The 22,321-nt window shown below is 45.2% G+C and overlaps 1 protein-coding gene across 1 annotated transcript in view; it reads right to left on the bottom strand.

Moving 5' to 3' along the window:
* Positions 1-1,682: 1,682 nt before the first annotated feature.
* Positions 1,683-22,321, bottom strand: part of GEMIN5 (gem nuclear organelle associated protein 5) — a 37,452-nt gene continuing 16,813 nt past the window's right edge. The window contains exons 14-28 of the mRNA XM_037152245.2: positions 21,901-22,040; positions 20,792-20,963; positions 19,959-20,195; positions 18,213-18,326; positions 17,698-17,820; positions 16,458-16,553; positions 15,867-16,004; positions 15,068-15,215; positions 10,643-10,762; positions 9,960-10,170; positions 8,260-8,511; positions 6,597-6,759; positions 5,527-6,031; positions 4,137-4,233; positions 1,683-3,558 (exon numbers count right to left, since the gene is read on the bottom strand). Coding sequence (XP_037008140.2) covers positions 3,391-3,558; positions 4,137-4,233; positions 5,527-6,031; positions 6,597-6,759; positions 8,260-8,511; positions 9,960-10,170; positions 10,643-10,762; positions 15,068-15,215; positions 15,867-16,004; positions 16,458-16,553; positions 17,698-17,820; positions 18,213-18,326; positions 19,959-20,195; positions 20,792-20,963; positions 21,901-22,040 — 2,684 coding nt within the window. The 3' untranslated portion in view covers positions 1,683-3,390. The remainder of the gene's footprint in view (positions 3,559-4,136; positions 4,234-5,526; positions 6,032-6,596; positions 6,760-8,259; positions 8,512-9,959; positions 10,171-10,642; positions 10,763-15,067; positions 15,216-15,866; positions 16,005-16,457; positions 16,554-17,697; positions 17,821-18,212; positions 18,327-19,958; positions 20,196-20,791; positions 20,964-21,900; positions 22,041-22,321) is intronic.

The raw sequence follows: 22,321 nt of genomic DNA, 5'->3' as shown, positions 1-22,321 counted from the left end.
TCTTGGAAACCAGCTTTAACTATTTGGGATGACCAGTTCGTTATGTATGGTGAATTAGCTTGTTAATTAGTGGAATTCTTGTATACAAATTGAACTTCTGATATCCTCAGAACTTAGTTTCTAGCCCTTTCTATTGGCACAAAAAAATGGGGGGTTGTAAGAAGTGAGGTACAGGAGATCCAGGATGTTGACTGGCATGTTCACTTACAGAATGTGAGATATTTTTTACTAAGATTTGCGGTAAAAGCAGCATAGATTGGTGGCTTTCAGCCAAGGTGCTTTGGTATGTGGGTGACTGATTTCTGAACAGATGTCTTTCCAGATGGGAATTAAAATAGGAATCGTCTTTGCCACAGTTGAGGGCCGACTTGCTGACTTGTCAGGAGAAACTTTCAGATGAAGTGTTGAGTAATTCAGTGTTGCTTTGTAGAGATAAGAGCTTATTAAAGTGCTAAAGAAAGGGCACAAGTACATTGGAACTGGCAGGAACTTTGCCTTGTGTATGGATGTGTGCAGGGCTGTGTGAGTGGTTATGTGCAGGATGCTCCTGAAGCATCCTCCTGAAGGATGCTCCTGAAGATGAGCTGGGAGAATGTTAACTGTGGGTGTAACTACTCCTCCACATACACTGCCAGAGGTTCTTGAAGTTTGGCTAACCCAGCAAAGTTCAATACCAACCACAAGCCTCGTCAGCTAGTGCTGGTGTGAATGAGCTCAGTTCAGAGACTTCAAAGTACAGGCTATTAATGAGTTTTCTTTCAATTTCATAATTTACTCATTTAACAAGTTTCCACTAGATATTGTAAGTAGGCGCTAGAGATAAAACAGCACGTAGAAAACATGTCTGTATCCTCACTGGAGTTGGCAGTCTACCTGTGTTACCAGATTGTAAATAGTTACCAAAAATACAGTTTGTGAGCTGTGAAATATAGGACACTGATGTTCTTGAGTTTGAGGTTCAGGGACAGTTTTTTTGGAGAAAGGCCATTGAAGCTGAGACCAAAGAGATTATCAGTAAGAGTGGGTTGGGGCAAAACCCGAGATGACGAGAGAACTTACTTGGTGGGTTTTAGCAATTAGGAGACCAGTGTGGCTATAACTTAGAGCAAGGATGAGAGTATCTTGACAGATGTCCAAGACATGAAGGTTGGTATCCAGCAGGACCTCATAAGCCACATTCAAGGTGACCTTTTTCCCCCCAGGAGCAGTGGGAAAGTACTTCCCTGCCCGCCCCCCCTCAAATGGTATTGACAAGATTTGGTGTGCAATTTAGAAGTCATTGGTATATTAAAAAACGGAGAATTATTAGGCAAGTACATATGTAGCGTATTGGGAGGTGAATGTAGTCATCTGGGTAAGATGGTGGTTTGTATTAGAGGCCTTTAAAATTACTTTGGATGGACCTGGCTGGCGTGGCTCTGTGGATTGGACGCCGGCCTGTGAACGAAGGGGTCGCCAGTTCAATTCCGTCTGGGCACATGCCTGGGTCGTGGGCTGGGGCAACTGGTCGATGTTTCTCTCCCTCCCTTCTTTCTCTGAAAATAACATCCTTAAAAGAAAATTTACTTTGGATGGGGTAAAGGACCAAAACTTTTTCTTTAGTTGATGATATATTTTATCCACTCAGAAAGTTTGAATGAACTCAGTACTTTGGCTTTTTGGGGTTCTGATAATTATAGAGATAGAAATAAAAACCATTTATTTAAATTAGAGTAGCTTGAGTATATTACATAGTATTGGAAAGAGAGGAGTTTGAAAGGAAATAGAATTGTGAGATTTATTATTTTATGCTGTTGGGTAGTTTTATTGCTTAGTTGTCAAGTATTAATTCTTGTTCTCACCAAGGCAGTAACAGCCAAGGATAAAACAGACAGGTGGTGGTTTTGGTAAACCACAAAGGTTAGAATTTCTACTTGAAGAATATGTACTGCTCTTTACTCAAGTGAAAGGGAATGTTTTTACATCTCTGCAAGAGAAGCATTTGTCCATTTTAGCAAAGACTGTAGCACTAGTAGCTGGTTGTCTGCTTCGTCATGTCTATTTATATCTTTGCTATCAAGAAGGTTCTCTAGCCCCTACTAACAACCATCTTCTTCCTAGAGCAGATTTAACTCCATAAAGAACTATGAGGATCGATCAGTATTTTCACTTTTGAGTTTAGAATTTTGAAATTCTAAAGCTAGGTCTAAAACAACCAACCAGTAAGTCACATTCTTTACAGCTGCCTCTTAAACCTTTTCCTTCCTAGAGAGTTCCTGTTAGTGAATTTCATTAGTGCTGCCCACAGTAATCCCAACCCTAGGGAAAAAACTGAAAAATAAACTGGACACTTAAATAGAAAAGCCTTCACAATGAATTACAAAAGAAAATACTTCCCATCATTGGGAAAACGCGCTCCCTCTCACCCCCGCCAAACTAATAAGTAAGTCCTAGCCACTGCGATGTTATGGGAATGTCTGTTTCTGACTTCGTATAACCACTATTTACATAACCAAAGAGAAGAACAGACCTCAAAAGAATGCTTATTAGCCAAAAAACAAAACAAAAACCCACCAAAACAAGGACTTGTAATTAAACAGTATGTAGGGTCCCATTACACAGTGATCCAAAAGTCAGAGTCCAATGATCCAAAACTTACATGTACAAAATTAGGAAGCAATGTGCATTTTTCTTCAAAGATCATCTGTGGCTTCAATCTAATCTCAAAGGGTCCTGTGATCCCAAAAACATTAAGAAAAACTGCAACAGTCATTTCTTCCTGAGCTATTTTGATCACCAGTAAAACCTAAGGGATAAGACATATTTGAATTATTTGTTCTTCTAACACTTTAGTAAGTGAAACAAGAAAACCAAATTTTTGACCTCAAGTTCAGACAGAGGGTAAAGAGTCAACATGATGGGTAAGGCCTATTTCACAATGAGTACGAGTAGCAGTAGAGGGGAGAGCCCAAGTTAAACACAATTGAAAAGATGATACCAGTAGTCAAAAACTGCAGCAGTTCTATCTCGAACAAGAATGGCATGTTTACGATTGGGGAGCATTTGTAAAGGTAGCTTGTGTGTAAGAACATAATGCTTTGGGTGATTACAAGTTTCTCCTCTTTGGGTGAAACCTACATAAGGCTTTAGAGATGATCAACAATCACTCTTGCAGGTATTAGTTCAAATAACTGCTGCTGGCTTTCAACGTCCTTCAGTAGGAAACCATAAGTGAGTCCAAAGTCAGATTCTACTGTGTCTTAAGTGTACAGTTGATTCAAACTTGACTCTCATCTTGTATTATTTGGGTCATTACAAAAACATCTAGGGATCAGAGCGAATGTCTGGCAGAACGGGAAGGTGTCAGACGTTTTGAATTTGGCACAGTTTATCTTAAAGGTCCTTGAAAGTTCACGTGCAGAAGGTCTGGCAGTGTCTTTGGTAAACTTTAGTGTTGCCGTATTTCTGAAGGAGCTCTTGGGCCTGTTGTTGCATTTCCTGGGTCACGTGGCCGGGACACTGGGACCCGATGTGCAGCAGGACGAGGCAGCACTCCAGCACATCTGGGAAGGGCCAGGTCTGAAAGATGACACAAAAATGAAACAAGGAAGCATTTGCAGAAGAGCCACAGACACCTGCCCAGCAGGCACTTGTAACTCAACGCCTCATCTACTGACACTTCTCAGGCACAGGTGAACCATTCCTGGAGCAATGTCTTGTTCTCTGCAGAGAGAGGGCACTCCAACCTGGGCTGGCTGCTGGGACGTCCTTCTCCAACAAATACAACCTAACCTTCTTCTAGAGCTTGACGCCAATTCATTGAAAAGGCCCTGTTTCTATTATTACTAGGGCCGCATCCAAATATACCCATCCATCTGAATACTGCTGTCAAATACAAGGCAGCAACTTTATTTCTACTACCTCCCAATTACAGAATTTGTTACATTTCTCAAAATTGCTTGCGTTGTCAATAATTCTACTCTCACAAGACGTTTTAGCTAACCAAAGACCACTGGACCCTAACATTTTAAGCACACACACAAATGCGTAAAGATTTCAGAAAATGAACAGAAAAGTAGATGACCTTCAAGAATTTGGTACAGTCGCTGATAATACACAAAGTAATGTGTTACCAAATGAATTGCTATAAATCTTACCTTCACACTCTCGGGAAACTTAGCTATTCTCTCATTCGCCTCCGTAAGCCTTTTGGTTAATTCAGGCAGAGAAACTGGCTCATTCTTTGCTTCTTTACTAGTAAATAATAATAAAAAGAGTAAGTCACTATATCTTTCCTTGGGTAACTTTTAACTATTATCTATAAATAAAACTCCTTGGTCACCTGGGTCTTTATCTCCCATCTTTAAGTATGAAGTTCAACAGAAGGCACTTTAATGTGAAATGACATGAAGCTTTCAAAATGCAGTATTATTCCCTATCATCTTCAAAATCCCCACCTCTTAGAAACAGAGCTCCCATGAAAATATAGGACCCTAGTGATTCAACCTGCAGCCAAGAGCAGACGGCCTAGGTGACCTAGGTTTATTTGGGGAATGGTCAGACAGAGCCGGGGCTCTGACCCAGGGAGTGTACAGATGCATGTTTTTCTGGGAAGAGTGTGTTAAGCTTCTCAGGTCCTGTGATCCAAAGGTTAAGAGCTGCTGGGTGAGAGAACTTCCCAGTGTTTTTCTTGTTAAAACCAAACTTAAAGCTGCTTAGAGTGTGGACGCTTGTTGGAGAAGTAACTCAAAACTCTGACTCAAAATTTCAGTGGGAGTATTTTTAGAGCAAGTAATATAAAGGCTTCAAAGCTTAATTTGGATTCTATAAAGTTAGTAGTAACAGCTGTAAGTTTATCCATTGTTTTAGTGACTCTATTTTAGGCCCTCTGATGGGGGACATAAGGTAAAAGGCTCTCATCACAATAACCAATCAGTAGCTGCCAGTCACTGCAAACACCGTGGCAGAGTGCCCTGTGATCCTGAGCGCTCTATCTACAGAGCCCGGGGACGGGCTCCTGCCATCCATTGGTCCCTGTTTTCAGTGGAAGTGGTTAGGGTTCTACAACATTCCAGTCACTTGGATATCTCACTTCAGCGAGGTGTTCTGTACACCACTCTCTGTGTGTCTTTTTTGTGATAGTACAGAACAACTGAAAAACAGTGGTTTTCATGAATGATGCAATAATACAACTCATTTTACATGAGTGGGCTTTTCTGGAATCTCCTTATTGTACAAAGGTAGGATTTACTATATTACCATTATTAATAACATTTGAAATTTCGTTTAACTCTCAGACAAGCAGGGCAGGAGCTGGGCCTCCACTCGCAGGTGAGGGAACTGCCGCGCACAGGTACTGACTCCTGCCTGAGGTCACTGAGAGGCGAGGATGAGAACCCCCATTTGGCTCCAAAGCCTGTGCGTTCATCACTGTGTGATGTTGCTTTCAAGTGTCTTGGCCCATCTCTTCACACACGGATTTTCACCTGGTTGTAGGAGAAGCCAGCAGGGTATTTTTACCCCATCTTGTAGGGACTCGGTACTCACCCCTGGCTCTGAGGACTAGAGAGAGACTGTTCTGCTGCCTGTTCAGGGTCATTTTTATCAGGACCATTCGCTGTGGATTTACAGAGCTGACTCTTTTGGTGTTGTCGGATCATTTCTGCCAAGGTCTCCTGAACTTCAGCAACAGTTCTCTGTGAGTTTTGGAGACTGGCGTGCTTTTCTGAAAAGAGCTCCTTGCAAGTGCTCAGCACCCGCTCACTTTCTTCAGTGAGTCCCCTGTCTAGTTCTGGAGGCCTGCTGGGCTCTGGCTGAGAAGCGGAGGGGCTACCTGCTTCAGGGCTGGCGTCGCCCGATGGCTGGCACTGTTCAGTAGAGCTTGTCCTTCTGTGAGCTGTCCTCACCCAGACACTGGATTCGGGGCAAGGCTGGGAGAGAGACCACCACAACTCATACAGACGTCCATATATAAAAAAGGCCTCCAAACTCTTTAAAGCTGGCGTGGCAGGGGACTGATGGTCACCCAGCTTGTCTCTTAGGTGGTCACAGCCTGGGAAAAGAAGAAAAGGACTCAGGGTTGTGCATTTCTGTCTCTGCTGGATTTCTGCCTTCCTTCCTGCATGTTGGTTCCTTTCCCCTAAGAGGCAGACTCCAAGGGAAAGGACCGCCGCCGTCCATGGGACCACGTGCTGTCCCCCCGAAGCCGGCCACTTCCTGGCTTAGGACAATGTTCCTGTTGCTACAGGCTACAAGTCAGTCAGAGCACAACAGGAAAAGTATTCAATCTGTCCTCCCGAAGGCTCTGGGGATCCTAATGTGTTTGTGATTTAGTTCAGTGACTAATGATGCAGCTCAAGGAATGTCTACCTTTTGTTGCGCTCCTCCAGTCTTGGTGACTCGTGAGCACAGTGCTACTTCTGTTGCTCTTACACTGTGTAGGAAAGTAAGTAGGAGGCAGTAAGGCAGGTCGGGCCAGGTAGAGGAAAACAGCGCAGCCATTCTGGCTACCTCTTAGTGCCTAGGTAGAGGAATTCATACTTTCTACTAAGTGACACAACTGGCCAGTAACCTCTGCACTCCGGTGCCCTCCCTTCATTGGTGTGGGGGCCACTTACCCTCAGGAAGAAAGGCTGAGTGCACTTCCTGCATGACGGTGAAGTTCCCTGAGTCGTAGCTCCGGACCACAGCCCGGAGCAGTGCTTCCACAGCCTTGTCCCAGGAGGCCATCTGCTGGCTCAGCACTGCCAAGGTCAGGTCGTGACAGATGTGAAGCAGGAGCTGGAGGGAGAAGCCAGAGCCTCAGTTAAGCCGCCTCCCACAGAAAGCACCAGGACAACACCAGAAACCTTTCTGTTAGCTGCACTTGGACAGAAGTGCACACAGCCTACATTTCAGAAAGGTCTCCTTCCGCTGTCCATTTTTGCTTCCCCATCTGCAACTTTCATAGCTGAGTGCAAAGCGTGTTGCTTTGCAAACACACACTGTCCGAGTTAAAGTCTGCTTGTGTAAGAAACACTTTGACATCTGCATTTAACTAAAACAAAAAAGTGAGCTTCTGGAACTAAAGGCTGTAATTTAAAACCACAACAAGAAGCAAACCTGGGGTATAACTTAAAAGTTTTTATCAACTTTAGTGAGGAATTTGACAGGTTTTCACAAATACACACTAGATTGATATATATGCTGTAACGACAACCAAAATCAAGACACAGGACGTTTCACCATTGTACAACATTCCCCTCTGTTCCCTCGTAGTCACAGTGCCCTCCCCCCAGCCCCTGATCTGGTCTTCCCCACTGTAGTTTTGTCTGTTATAGGATGCACATAAATGGAACTGTCGAGTGTCTTTTTGCCTTGGTTCTTTCACTTCCAGTGCTTTCAGGACTCACTGACATATTTGTGCACCAGGAATTTGTTCCTTTTTATTGCGGCACAGTATAGTAGTCCACTGCACGCTGTGCCACAGCTTGCACACCCACTCACCAGCTGATGGACATCTGGGTTGTTCCTAGTTTCTGGCTACTGTGAACTAAGCTGTAATGATGAACATCTGTGCACAAGTCTGTGTGGACCCCAATTTCGTTTCTTTTGGGATTGCTGGGTCATTGGGTACATGAATGTTTTTAAGAAACTGCCAAACTATTTTCCAAAGTGGTACACTGTTTGATGAAGTCTCATTCATCAATATAATGAATTCATTTCCTTCATTTTCAAAGAAGAAGTAGATAAATCGAGGTAATTCATAGGATGGGTTGAGTAGTTATAATGAATCAGTTCGGTCTCTTTGCATCAACACCCATAGATCTTACAGACAACGCTCACTGCAATAGCCAGGTGCAAACTCGCACACGGGCTGACGCGGCTGCCTCTGGTGCCTGGGCAAAGCAAAGGGGGTGGGACAGCCTGGGGCAGTCCGCTGGGCTGTACTTCCTTTACCAGAAAACAACAAAAAAACAAAAACTAACCCCCAAATACTATGAAGCAAAAGTGACAAAATATGAACATCTGTTAATTCTAGTTGATAGGTACTGATGTTCTTTGCTTTTCTGTATTTTTAGACTTCTTTTTCACTTTTAAGAGGGAATGCTGACTTAAATCTAACTCAAAGCCAAAGGGCTTTAGTTAGTCTAAAAGGGATTTTTCCAGGTTGCCTGGGCCTGCCTTAGTCTTTTCTGAAATGCAGACTGGTGTTGGTCTTCTTTCCTTATTATACTAGACACGGATTAAGGAACTCTTACAAGTGAGTGACTAATACCAAAAGCTCACGCATATGGGTACCTGTTTGGAGGGAGTGTTATTTGTAGCAGATGGGTACTGGATACTTTGCAGCTGCCGCAGTGCCGCCTGACACTGCTCTGGGGTGTCCAGGCCGAAGGCGTTCCTCCATATGGCAGTCACCCTGTCTGTGAGGGGCCCCTCGGTGTGCGTGGACCAGGCGTTGTAAGAGGAAGAGCTTCTGCCCTCAGATGGCTGCCTTTCCTCCTGGAGCTGAGAGAGTAGCTCAAGAAGGCAAAACACCAGTCTCTGACCCTGGAACCCGACAACAAAGCAGAGGAACCGTTATGCAGGGAAAGTGCTCGGCTATCTAGACAGTTCCCCTTAGGGGAGTCGTGTGTAAGGGGAAAGAGGTGCTCCAGCAGACATTTTCCCAGATATCTTTTGGAAGAATTCCTAGCCATACCCTTGGAGCCCAAACAACTGTTTTTATAACATGGAACCCCAATGATAGAGAGCCCTACCAACCACAACTTAAGCCACATACAGATCAGCCAAGATTTGTGCTGGATCTGTCTTCCCCTTGCCCAAACTCGACATTAAGGAATACAGAGAAGAGCCCAGTGGGCAGAAGGCACTGGAGCAAACAGACTGTGCATCTCTGAGCTGGGGCGGTAGTTAGGGGCCAGGTCCCAATAGGTTTAAGAGAGGGAGTTGGCTGAAAGAGAAGAGAAACACAGTGCAAGGCCTGGAAAAATCTTTGTTTTTGCTGGATTTTTACTGGCCGTGAGATTCCTTGTGTATCCCTATAAATACTGTTTTCTCAGTTAAGCTTGGGAAAGTCTCCATTCCATACCACCAAAATAGTCCTTATCAGAACACTTCACATAGACTTACAGGTTTACTTGGTTTGTTAAGGATGTTGTTTAGGAGCAGAATAAGAAATGGCTAAATGACCATCCCGGAAACTTTTTGTTGTGGATAAATTAAAATTTCTCTAGATTTGGTCATTTTGTAAATAATATACCAAGCGACACTATCTTTGAGGGTGTGTTACTTTTGCTTCCTTTTTTATTTTGTGGTTCCCAGAAATCTACTTCCTCACCTAGCATTTTTCATGGGCTTGGAATATTCAGCTAGGAACTATTTTTAGGCTCTGTGACTCCATAAGGGAAAGAGGAACCAAGAAAAGTTCATGTTGGTATCAGACAAAGCAAAGTCATCTAACGTGGACCAAATGTTTTTGCGTTTTGGAAACTAGGTGAGTGTGCCGTGGCTTCTAAAGTCATCTCAGTTTTGAGGTGTCAAATGGCAGAGGAAGTTACTCATTTTCCACCAAACGGGAACAAAACATTTAGCGGAATGTTTCGATTTCACCACACTTCAAGGCATGCAGCGGAAGAGGGGCGCTGCAGGCAGAGCCTGCGATTTCTGTGGGAGGCCGGTCCCCTCCCTCTTCGGCCATGTGCCGGTGGCACCAGTGACCAAACACTAGACTGCCAGCCCAGGGAGGGGCCGAGCTGGCCAGTCTGTTCATGGATGTTGTACACAAACTGCTAAGCAATGGGAATCATTGGGAATGACCACATCATCTCCTACTCTGCATCTAGCAACTGACAAGCCACGGTACCTTCGTGGGACGGTATATCCAGGACACCTGCCAAATCGGTACAGCTTGTGCAACGGGGTTATTCACTGGGAGTTCAGGGAGAAAACGATCTGGGGCCCTTCTTAAATATCAGGAGATGCCACAACAGACTGACCTTCAGACTTTCATGGAGCTGCAGGGCTTCCTGGGCTCCCACCCAGTTCCTGGCCAGAAGCTGCTCCTGGGCACATCTGAGAGCCAGGGAAGCAGACAACTCATCCTCTCCCACGACTGAAGCCAGCTCCGCGGCCGTTCTAAGTGATGCTGCATCCCCCTTTTTGGCCAAAACCTTGGCTGCATCGTAAGCAGAAGCAGCTCCTAAATAGCTACAAAACAAAAGAAAACTCAAACAAAGTATCATAAACAGATCTCTTACTCCTCCCCAGAGGGTCAAATGATTTCTTTCTACTGGCTTTTTCTCAACTCATGTGCCTTCCTGTGGTCCCACGTGCGTCTGCCTTTGACTAGAGACCAGCGCATCAGGGAACGAGAGCATGATGTGGGTTAAGCACATACAGGGATCGCAATGCTTGCTGAACCAAACCCAAGCAAACGAGTCCCTCCCTCCCATTTTTCTTGATGGTACAAGACCTCCCTGGAGAAAGGTTTAATTTCTTACTGATACTGGGGTTTCTTGAATAGTTATGGTGGTAGATCTCAATGAGTGTTACACAACTAGGCTTCATACTCATGCTTTTTAATTTCCTAGTCACTTTTACATCCACCTCTAAGCTGACCCCTTTTGTTCTCATCCTGCTCTTCTGTGTCTGGGTGCACTCCTGTCTCTCTGAGGCTTACCATTTAGCTGCTACGGCATAATGGCCGTCCTTTTCAAGGACGGCTCCCCAGCGGAGGTACAGGTCCTTCAGGACTGGGTCCTCTGGGCGCAGGCGGGCCTTGGCCACCGCAATGGCCTCTCTAGAGGAAAGAGCACACAATCGGCCAGTCTGAAAAGGCTCCTTTGTAACGGGTTCCTAGGAGGGGCTGCAGGATGGCACAAGCTGTCCCTTTTGTGTTGTTCCAACTTCTCGTAAAAAACGGTGTTCCTGCATACACGGGAAGCTAAAACCACACGCTGTGCTCAAGTTCTTCCCCTCAGCAGTGCTGTGGATTTCTGGGGGTCCTCGAGGCCCTTTCAGAGGATTGGGGCCAAAACTATCTTAGCCCTGACTGGTGTGGCTCAGTGAGCTGGACGTCGTCCCGAAAAACAAAAGGTCGTGAGTCTGATTCCTGGGCAGGGCACGTGCCTGGGTTGCAGGCCAGATCCCCAGCTGGGGACGTGTGAGGGGCAACCGATTGATGTTTCTCTCCCTCTTTCTCCTTCCCTTCCCCTCTCTCTAGAAATAAATATTTTAAAGACGCTAATAACGACGCTAAGGGGTTACCAGCCGTTTCTCACTGTGCTGACATCTGTACTGACTGTGCACGTGCAGTGGTGGGTAGGTGCTGGCATCTGCGCACGACTCAGGGCGGCAGCCCTCTGTAGCTTTAGAACAGAAAGGCCGAGGTCCTCGACAAAGCAGTACAAATGATTCCTTTGATTAAGTCCGTCAAGCAATTAAAAAAATCCTCACTGAGGATATTTATCGATTTTAGAGAGAAAGGGGAAGAAGGGCAGAGAGAAGAAAGAAAAACATTGAAGTAAGAGAGAAACATTGGTCACCTGCCTCCTGTATGTGCCCTGACCAGGGATCGGACCCCCTACATTTCTGGTGTATGGCACGGTGCTCCAACCAGCTGAGCCACACCAGGGCAAGCCCAGGCCTTTCTGATACTCTGTGTGACAAAGTGGGAGGGGCATTTTGTGTTCTTTCCTGCATTATAAAGTAGGATGGGTGACTCTGGGAAAGACTTGCATGAATGAACTGGAGGCTGGACTACCTGCTTTTGTTTCATGGAACCTCATCACTTCTTGAAAGAATCACTACTGAACGAAGGATAGTTATTCAGTGTTGGGTATTTCACGGGGTTTTTCTCAAAAATGAACTGAATAAGCCTGTCCCTTCGCAGAGAGAACAACCAAAAGTATTGTTGCCAGTGATAAAATGTGAGCTTTCAAGTGAAAATTAGAACTTTAAAAACTTGCGCCTGCCACTGTGGGTTTGACAGCTTCTTAAAAGTTAAAGACGTTTCTGACGAGATTGATATTAAGGAATGCGATCTTTTTTGACATTTTGTAATGAAATGTTAACATTTGGAGAACCATATAACTCAGTGAACCAATATTTTCCAAATGACATAAAACTCCTGCAGCTGCAGGTAGTTTAGATGAAGGTGACAGAGCAACATTTAAGAGGTCTTTTGAGGCCTCGACTTCTAGCCCTGATGGAGTAACAGGGACCAGGCTTAACCCTCTAGCCATGAAACAAAAAACTGGACAAAACACGTGTGAAACAACTGTTTTCAGATACTGGGCACCAGGCAGTGCGGGACTGTCATCCAGTGAGAAGGGAGCCAATGATGCGAGCACTGCCGTGGCTTCTTAAAGCCACTCACCTACGGGCAGGCAGCCCCCGCGGAGCCTCGGTAGTCTCTCTGCGTGGAGGAGAGAAGCAGAGACTGGGATTTGAGGGGAGGGACGGGGCTGCCCAGAGAAGGAGCCCCAGAACTCCGCTTGGGGACGCCGCCATCTTTGCGTGTGGAGGAGACTCCTTAAGGCTGGATAAAGAACAGTTGGGGAATGATTCCCAGAGCTTGCTCAGGGCTTGGGGACTTTCAGGTTTTCGCCAGCCCAGCATACAGGACATTCAAGGAAAGACACCAGAAGGCAGGAGGGCAAATTAAACCCCGAGTATGGACTCGTCTAAACCTGTCCTAGGAAAGCTTCCAAACAAGCCATGAAAAGATCAGTGCTCTAAAGGAACTCAAATGGAAAGAGGATAAACAAAAAGAGCCTCACCAAAGCCATCATATCAAGTGGCTAAAATGGCTGAAAATCAGTGAGGGAGAAAGTACTAAAAACAGAGAAAAAAGACATAGTTCCTGCGTCACAAAGATGGGGGGGGTGTGAAGAGGGCAAAGTGGGTCAAACACGTGGAAATGCACGGAAGCAGAGTACACGATGGAGTACACAGATGCTGTATTACCACGTAATAGTATTAACCAATGAATTGAATTAAAAAAAGGGCAAATGCAGTCAAGTAAAAAATGATGCAAACCAAGAGGAAAAGACAGTTGTGAGGTGCCGAAAGAGAATGGCTGATGGCATGTGTCATCAGAACTACACTGCAGAAAAACTGTTGAAGTTGTTTAGGCGAAGGAGTTGAGAGCCACTGGAAACTTGGGTCCACGCGAGGGAACGAAAAGTGCCGGAGACATGTATGCGGGCAGACAGACACCCGTCACGGAGCCACAGCGCGGCGCATCCCTCCCAGGTTCGAGGGCCCGCTGCTGTGAAGAAGCCCGCGGCACTGCCAGCTGCACAGAAGTGCAGCAGACGCGGTTCTGTACGGGGCACAGTAGTTGACAGTGATGGTAAGTAAACAACTGTGTTACCGGCTTAGGTATTTACTACGCGGCTCTTCCTATTACTACTTTAAAGTGTGCTCGTTCTACTTAAAACAGTATGCCATGTTACACGTGCCGTCTCCAACATCTGGTGCTTACCTTGCACCACTTTTTCTTGTGCTTGATCTAATCTTGTGTTTTGTACAGTGATGTGTGACACAGATTTGTAGCCTAGGAGCAATAGGCTGAACCTCATAGCCTTAGTAGGTGTGTAGTAGGCCACACCACCTAGGTTTGTGTGCATGCGTTTATGATGTTCCCACAACGATGAGCTTGCCCAACGACATGTTTCTTAGAATATTTCCCCTGTTGTTAAGCAGTACATGACTGTACTGTTGTGGAAGAATAGTAACTTGGACAGGAAGGATTCTACCAATCTCAGGAGACTGGTTACCTCTAGAAAAGGGTTGAGGACAGAATTGGGTAAATCAAGTCAACTAAATCTGGAGCGTTATATTTAAAAAACCAACAGCTGGGGCATATGGAGAACTTTTGGGGTAGCTGGGAAATTCTGTCTCTTCAGATGTGCAACTTAAAACGGGAGTTCCTCTTTTAATAATTCACTAAGCTCTCCATTTGTCTCTTACTATCTTCTCTATTTGTGTTGAAGTAATAGACATGGTTAAGACATTTATTGTTGGGAAGCACCCTGCCTGGTTTCAGAAGCTGTAACCCCTCTGGCTAAGGCTGAGTAAAAAGACCCTGGGACCATAGCCACTAAGGAGACAAAGCTTATCTTCCTTGAAGGGGCACCACCTCTGCCCCCTTTCACTTCACCCTGCTTGGCCCCAGGTGGATGACTGGTTAGCCAACGATGGGCAAGATTCCTCAGAGGAGAGATGACCTAAGACAGGCATGGTCATGAAGGGGCCCTCAGGGAAGGACGGGGCGGGGGTGGCCCTAGAGAAAAAAAGGGGTGATGAACCCTTGCCCCTTGGCTTTGACACAGCCTAAGTCCTCATTCTGTCTGCAAGGAGTCTCCTAATCTCTTGGCTGCCTTACTTCCCCTGCCTGACTTAAACCTGAAACAATGCCTTAAACCCGAAACAATGGTGGAAGTGGGTATGGCCCTGTGCTGGAAAGGGTGGGTTCCCTGGGGCAATCAGGCCTAAGAAAGAATGCATAAAATCCTATGAAACCTACTTTGCTAATACCCTCAATTTAAATAAAGGTCCAACTAGGAAATGAGTTTGTTTCCCCTAAGTTTTATGGCCCTTTAACTATCTGACCCTGACTCAGAACAAGCCCTCAGAGTTCTCTGAATGTCATCTATTGTTTGATCATTACTGTTTGACAATGATTGAGGAGCTTTATGTGTATGCCCTGTATTCCTATCCAAAATAAATCCAATAAAAGCCCACTGAGGAACAGGCTCCTGGCCCTTCTCTGAGAGATTGGCCACCTTTCCTCCCCAAACAGATCACGTCTTGGCAGACTCAGTCTCATCTGTGGCTGATACAGGCGGGGGAAGCAGAGCTCCCCCACAGTTTACAAAAGTAAAGTAGATAAAAAAAAGATTAGTGGCAGATACTGATTATAGTTAACAGATGGTAAGCAGAGGTGGTCGGTACACCGATGTTTCTTATGCTAGCATACCTGTGCTTCTGTGTATCTCACATGTTTACTGACCACAAGGTTTTACGTTAGACCTGTTAAGGAGACTCATTTCACATTGTGTCCAACTGTTGGCTCAGCTACGGTAGGGGCTTCACAGACCTGTAGAAATGGTTTGACTTGAGCAGCTCCACAGCTTCATATACTTTGTGGACAGAAAGCAGGTGAGAGGCAGCCTTGACATACTGATCCTGGAAACATAACTGTTTGGCAAAAGCTTCCACAGCCCACAGCCACACATGGTAGCCAGCTTTAAATAAAAAAGAAAAGAAAAATGGTGGTTAAATAAGAAGCAGGTTTAAGGGGAAAAAACATGTACATAGGTACATTTGGGTTGGAAACACCTTTTCAGTCACTGTATTAAGTGGAAAATTTGGATACCTCAACTGCCTTTATAGATCATTTGCTTCACCTACCTCTCCCCGACACCAGCATTTTGAAACATAAATTCTTTTATTATGTAACACACACAAAACTCAAAAGGTATAAAAAGTGTGGACATCAGGAGGGCAGCTGCCCGTGTGGGTGTGTGGACACTGAATGAGGTGGCGCACGAGGGAAGCCCCCTGGGTGCTGGCAGTGCTGTTTGTCGGTTAAGGGTCCTGGTCGCAAAGGTGTGTGCAGCTCCTGAGTTTCCACTGTGTAGAAGTAGGTGGTGTCCCACTGACAGACACAGAGGTTGTTGCACTCTTTTGCTATCACAAATAATGCTGCAACAGTAGTCGATAAATATGTCACTTTCCACGTGTGAATGCAGTGAAGTCCCTACAATTGGAATGGCTGAGTCGAGGGTCATGTGCAGGTTAATATATGAGGTGTGGCCGAATTACCCTTTGAGACATCGTCTGCCATTAGTGGGCACATCCTGACGATGACAGGGATTTTGCTGAAAAGAACATACCGACTGGTGCCATGGCCACGAGACTGTCCGTCAGCTCCCCTCTTTCTGCCGCAGTCTGGAGAACACCTTTTAGGTCTCCTTTCCAAAGCATGAGCTGGTGAAATAACTCGGGGTGGCCGTTTTCCAAGTGACCCTTTCCTGTTTGGAGGAGAGATAATGTTTGGAAGGTGCTTCAGAAACTTCTGTCTATGCTAACTTCTACAAAAAGGTAGGATGAAAGAGAGGACCAAATTCCTACAATATGTAGCCACTCGCTGCTGGGCAAGTCGCTTCCCAGAGTGTTCATAATGGGGCCCGAAGCCCACTCAGTCACTTGTGCACTTGGTCACTCAGAGTGGACACTGTATGGTTAAGGTCCGGTGACAGACAACAAGGGATCTGTGAGCATCTGTGAGCATGAGACTGGGGAGCTCAAAACCTAGGTAGTCAACATGCACAACTAACCATCACAAGGCCACTGGATGGCAGCCACAGAAGACATACGTACAGAGCTTCGGGGAATGGGGACGGCTGCAACAGTGTCAACAACAAAAATAAACGCATTCGGGAACCATAAAGATGGAGGGGCCGTGTGGACGGGACTTGCCTCACCTTCAGCCTCCATCATTCTGTACAGGGCAGCCCTGTCTGTGAACAGCCCCAGGTGGACTCTTTCCTCCAGATCAGCAGACACACCCTCGTTTAGTTCTGTTAATTCAAAAAGACAGAGTAATCAGATGAAGTGAGTACATACGTTACTGTCTTCTAATTACTTCCCAAAGTTACACCCAGAACAGCAGTTTGAGATCCTGAGAAAGAGTCCTGTGCCTTTGTTTGCTCTTAGAGAGACCCCTGCTGGTTGTGAAGGCAGCAAAATATGAAAATGCCTCCTGTTTGTCAAGCTTAGCTTGGGCCAGCCCAATGAGACAATTTAGTTTATAGTTTGCTCAAGGAAAGATTTTTTTAGGGGGGAAAAAAAGGAACATAAAAAGTTAATCCAAAATTTAACATGTATTTACATGCAGTAAAATCCAAAACAAACAAAAAAACCCCCTGACAAGTAAAGAAATGCCCTTAATGTTCACTAGGATCTACCACAAAGGGATTCAAAATTCATTCTCTGTTTATAAAAGTCAAGTGCGTAATTTTCCAATAAGGGACATAATGTAAAAACTATGCGGTTAACTGTGTAAGTTATAAGAACTCATCACAAAGTTCCAAGAAGAGGGCTCTGTCCGTAAGAGCGTGGAGCATCTCTGGAGGAAGACAGGAGACTGATGGTGGTGTGGCCTCGGGGGAGAAATGGAAGAGGGGGTGTTCGGAGGGTTTTACTCTCTTTTCATGCTGTTCGAATTTCATTCCATCATGTATATCCCTTTTCAACATCAATTACAAATTAAAAAAATATAATTGCTCCAATATAAAATAATAAGCATTAGATGAGAGCTTTAAAACAAAAAAAACCTCTGTAAATTAAAACTTTATTAATTTTCTTTAAAGAAACTGCCATTTATGGTATATTTCTGGTAAGCAAGTAATTTTGTTTCTACACGAAGACACTGTTGAGTGGCGCTGAGACAGTGAGCCCTCATGCCAGTCCCAGGGCACACGTGGCTGCTAGAACTTGACCTACAACCGTAGCAGCATTAGATACCGAAGGCTCTGAGGGCTGCAGCGGGTTAGGAAGGGGAGTCCAGCGGTGGGATGTGGGGAAGGGAAGGCTGGGAAAGAATGGAGGAAGACAAACGAGTTTGGATATTTGTTTGCACGTTCGTTCAACAAATGAACAAGCACCTCTTGTGTGCCGGTTCCCAGAAGACTACGGATGGGCCCAGGAAGTGTCTTTTTGTACCTTTGGAGTATTTTGCAGTTGCCAACACCAGACAGTCCTGATGAAGCTCCTCCTTGGACCTGTGGTCCAGGCTCGCACTCAGTGGAAGTATGAGACGGGCTTTGCGCTTCTTGAGCAAGGCTTCTGCAAAGTAACACAAGTACAGACTAAGGACAGCTGATCGGAAACATGCCCCGGACGCCCAGTGTGTGACTGTAACGTGCTGGAGGGGCGCTGCTACGCGTAGATGGGAAGTCTCTGGTATTGTAAAGACGCCTCTAAATTCAGTCAGCTCGAGGCGGTGTTCACCACACACACAAACACACACACACATGACCCTGCGAACACTCACGAAGCAGCACCAACAACTGCAGACACCACTTTATCAAGTACTAACAAATGTTTAATAAACATGACCCACAATGGAGATATAATCAAAACAGAAATATTTAACACCCCCCCCCCCACTTCTGAGTTTGAGTTGCAGGTACATTTGAGGAGGCTTTAGTAAAGTACTTCCATGATTAGATACAAACCTGGCTTGTCTTTAGGCGGCTCTTTTTTCGGTAAAGTGACTTTATTATTAACGATGACTCTTGGCTTTTCTAAGCCTAAGGAAACTGGAGGGCAGATAACTGGTTCTCTAGAAACTACATCATAGAGGAAAAAAAGAGAAAGTTTGGATAAGAACAGTGTAGAATCTAATTCTTTTAAAAAATTAAGATCTATACTAGGCTTAATGGTGCAATTTTATCTGTTACCCAAAATATGAGATAAAGTGCTTTGGAAAGGAGGCATGGGTACCCTGTCTTTCCCACCTCACAAACTTCTATAATCCTTCCAGGGTTCTGTAAAAATTTATTGCTTATAACTGACTGACTGACCTGAGAAGTTGTAAGTGTCCAGCCTCCACAGCTTTGTACCAGACGCCCAGGAGTTCCCAAATGTTGCTCAGGTGACAAAGGACTTTTAACATATTTAGATGACAAAGTACTGACTACATTTTAATTACACAAACAAGGAAGAACTTTGCTAACAGAAAAAAGGTTGAGGGTATGTGATACAGAGTCACAATCCTAAACATACCAAACCATGAACTTCAAAACAAAGCAAAACAAGCTGTGATCTACAGAGTAAAGGGTGTGTTCTGTGCAGCCATTTTGTGATAAAAAGGTGTTTTGATGAACCTAAAAAATAATCCATCAAGCTACCCAAACCACGGGTCCCACAGACCGTGCCATGCTTTCTGGCCACTTTAATGTTGTCTCGTCGGCATATGGTTTTAGAATTAAACATGAGTCACTGCTTCTATTTACATTATTCGCTATTTAGTCATTCATTTTAAAGGTATAGGCACTAGAGCTTTAAGGTAAATACATAAAAGAATTAAGTTACTAGAATTTTATTGATTGACATTTTTTCCCTTCAAATTAGTAGACTGCTTTATTAGAAGTCAGTGATGGAATACTGAAAAAGAGTTTTAAAATGTTTTATTTTTTTATTTATAATTTTTGGAGAGAGAGGAAAGGGGAGGGGGGAAGAAGGGGGAAGGAGCAGGGGGAGGGGAAGAGAGGGAGGGGGAGAGAGACAGACAGACATCGGTTCATCGTTCCCCTCACTCCTGTATGAGCCTTAACTGGGGATCAGACCCACAGCCTTGGCTGACCGGGACCAACTGAGCTACCAGCCAGTGAAAAACAGTTTTGTGAGAAATCTGGAGACTATCACTATAGCTTAACAACTATAGCTTAACAGACTGAAAGAACTTAATCATAATTAGCACATCTTTCCAGGAAAACAAACAAACAAACAAACAAATAAACAAACAGGCATAAACCTAAGTAGGAAGGCAAAGCCCTACCAACTCCCAAGGTGGCAGCAGCTCCCAGGTCAGACGTTTGTCAGGAACAGTGGTTTCTTCCAACAAACGTGGGTGATGATGTCAAATTGTTCGAGTTTTCCTGCGTACGTTTCTGCATATAGTCCCAGCTCTGCTCTGTCCCACGGGCTTACCCAGCCCAAAGTGATCAGAAGTTTCCCTACTGAACTACACTATTTCTGCCCCAATCATCCACTAAATCCCTTTTAATGCCTTAAAGGTATTTAGAGGCTTAAAGGAGCCCTTTGAAAAAAACCTAATGTAGTTTCCAAGGGCACTAGAAATGCCACTTAAGGAACTGGGAAGCCAGGTAGGTCAGAGGCGTAAGTTTCACACTAAACAAGGGCCTTTGTTTACTGGTCATGACTGTTCAGTCCTAGAGAGTTAGTGACGTGGCACGTACCCACTGCGGCGGCGGGGACACCACAGGGTGACTCTGGCTCCGGGGCTTCCTCCTCGCCCTCCTGGTCGGACACGCTGCCGTTCTCAGCAGGCCCCGCACTCTCCCTCAGGCCTTCTTCGTCATTCCCATCAGACAGGTCCTGCTTCACGGGCACTCTCGAGGTGGGCCTTTTCTTCTTTTTGGGCTTGGGTTTAGGCTGAGAGAGCCTTTTTTTCTCTAATTCAATACTCTTCTTGCCTATTGGAATCGCAATGAAAGAAAAACAAAGAAGAGAGTAACATACATATTCTTTGTTAATACCCCACTCCAGGAGACAACCTCCAGTCCCTCATTATTCTCCTCGGATGGCAGTCTTACCCTTTCCCTTCCTTCATGATTTTTAGTTACGTTATCAGAATGTTAACCGAACAAAGCCAGACCCTTTGGGGATTTTGTTAAATCATAAATACCATCCCAATTACCCCTGAATACTTTAGTGTGGGCCCTACAAATGATCTCCATCATCACAGCACATTAACATCAGGAAATTAACACCGATGCATTACTACCGTCTACTCCACATACTTCATTCACGTTTCATCAGTTTTAACCAAGAAAGTCTCAGAGCGACAGGAGTCACATATCTCCCTAGCTTCCTTCAGCTCGGAACGAGCCCAGTTTTCCTTTGATTTCCTTCCTTTGATTTCTTGACTTGGAACTTTTGATTCCTGCCCTATGTTTTCACGAATAGATTAAGGACTCGCATGAATGTCTTCCTTGCTTGAGCCTGGGCAACGTGAGGAAGGGAGAGTGAGAGGTGGGCAAGCGTTCACGGGCTCCAAGTTCTGACTGACCTTGAGGAGGCCGGGAGTGCTCTTGCATGGAAGTGAGCCATTTGTACACACAGAAGTCATCTGCCCCTGAGTAGATGCAGTCTGGATCCAAGGGGGACCATGCCACGCACAGCAGTCGCCCTCGATGTCCTCGGAAATTGCACAGAGGCTCTTCCTGCAGAGTATCCCACACCTAAAACCAAAAGCCACAGACAGATGATTTACGGTTATTCTGCTGTCCTATGGGATAAGTGAGAAAAATCTGTGCACACTTATTTCCTCTTGTGATTTGTAATTTTCTCTAAGGAGCTCAATTCCAGAGAGTGCTATTTCCGTGGAGGTGGCTTTGAGCGAGCTTCTAAGGGCAGCCTGTGGGTTTCTGAGTCCTGAAGTAGTGCTTTGTCATTCACGAAGGGGGGCCGACTCAGCCTGCCCCTGCACGTGTGGTGTGTGCAGAGGCCTCTAATTTCTCACTGGTGATTCTTGTGTCCCCTGGTAAAGCCTGGGCAATTGACCAGGATGACACCAGTCCTCACTTCACAGAGGGCATGCTTCCTGGCTCTCAGCTTTGTGCAGACAGCTCAGCTGCAGCTCAGCACTGGGAGAGACGCCCACCACAGGGGTTTGCCGCCAGGTCCTAAGGTCTCTTCTGGTCTGATACTCGACACTCTCACCTCATAGTTCCAGCATGGCAGCTCGTCTTTGTTTTTTAGGACTTGGAGATTTCTGGCTTAGCAACTTCTTATTAAAAATTGTTTAATAAGAAATTATATTTCTTATTAAAGAAATCATATTTCTGTGTTGGAACAGCAACAAGTACTTTGCACATCAATTTGTAAGTCCATCAGACTGACAGCAAGTCAGAATGAAATCTTAAAGAAATACATTAGAATTTAGCTAGTTTCTATTTATACTTTACATCTAAGTAAATAAAAACAAAAAAACACCCAATCTTTGCCTGCCAAAGGCCCGGGTATGGGGAACGAAAGTAAAATGCCTCCTGCCCCCTGAACAGCCCTTTCCACAGGAGGCAACAGCGAGGGGAGGAGCGCGGCGCGGCCGGGGAGAGAAGGGAAGGGCTCCAGTTAGAGCGCCTTTCGAGGGCCCACAGCCCAGCGCCGCGGCCGTACCTGAGCAGTTCCGTCGTAGGAGGCAGACACCAGCCTTCCGTCGTGATGCGGACTCCATGCCAGGCTGGTGATCTTGGCTGTGTGCCCTGAGAGGGTCCGGAAGGGCTCTGTAATGGTCACTGGAGATTCAGGATTACTCTCTGAAAGACAAGGGGGAACGAGGATAACAAAACCTGCCACGCAGACTGCGGTCAAACGTGTGGACGGGATCTGGGTCGTGTGTAAATACCCGAGCACTAAGGGAAGAGGGTCCAAACTGGAACAGTGTTTTTGGAGGGTCACTAGGCAATAACCAATCTTTAAAAAATCTAGAGAAAACATGCAACAAACTGATAATACTCATTACTGAGGGATGAGATTATGGGAAGAACTTTACTTTTTTGTTTTTAAACCATTCTTGGAATTCTCATTCATATATTTA

This window comes from Artibeus jamaicensis, unplaced genomic scaffold, assembly GCF_021234435.1.
Source record: "Artibeus jamaicensis isolate MK-2021 breed Jamaican fruit bat unplaced genomic scaffold, CSHL_Jam_final contig_432, whole genome shotgun sequence".
NCBI lineage: Eukaryota > Metazoa > Chordata > Mammalia > Chiroptera > Phyllostomidae > Artibeus > Artibeus jamaicensis.
The sequence above is the reverse complement of the archived record's forward strand: the minus strand, read 5'-3'. Positions and strand labels throughout refer to the sequence as shown.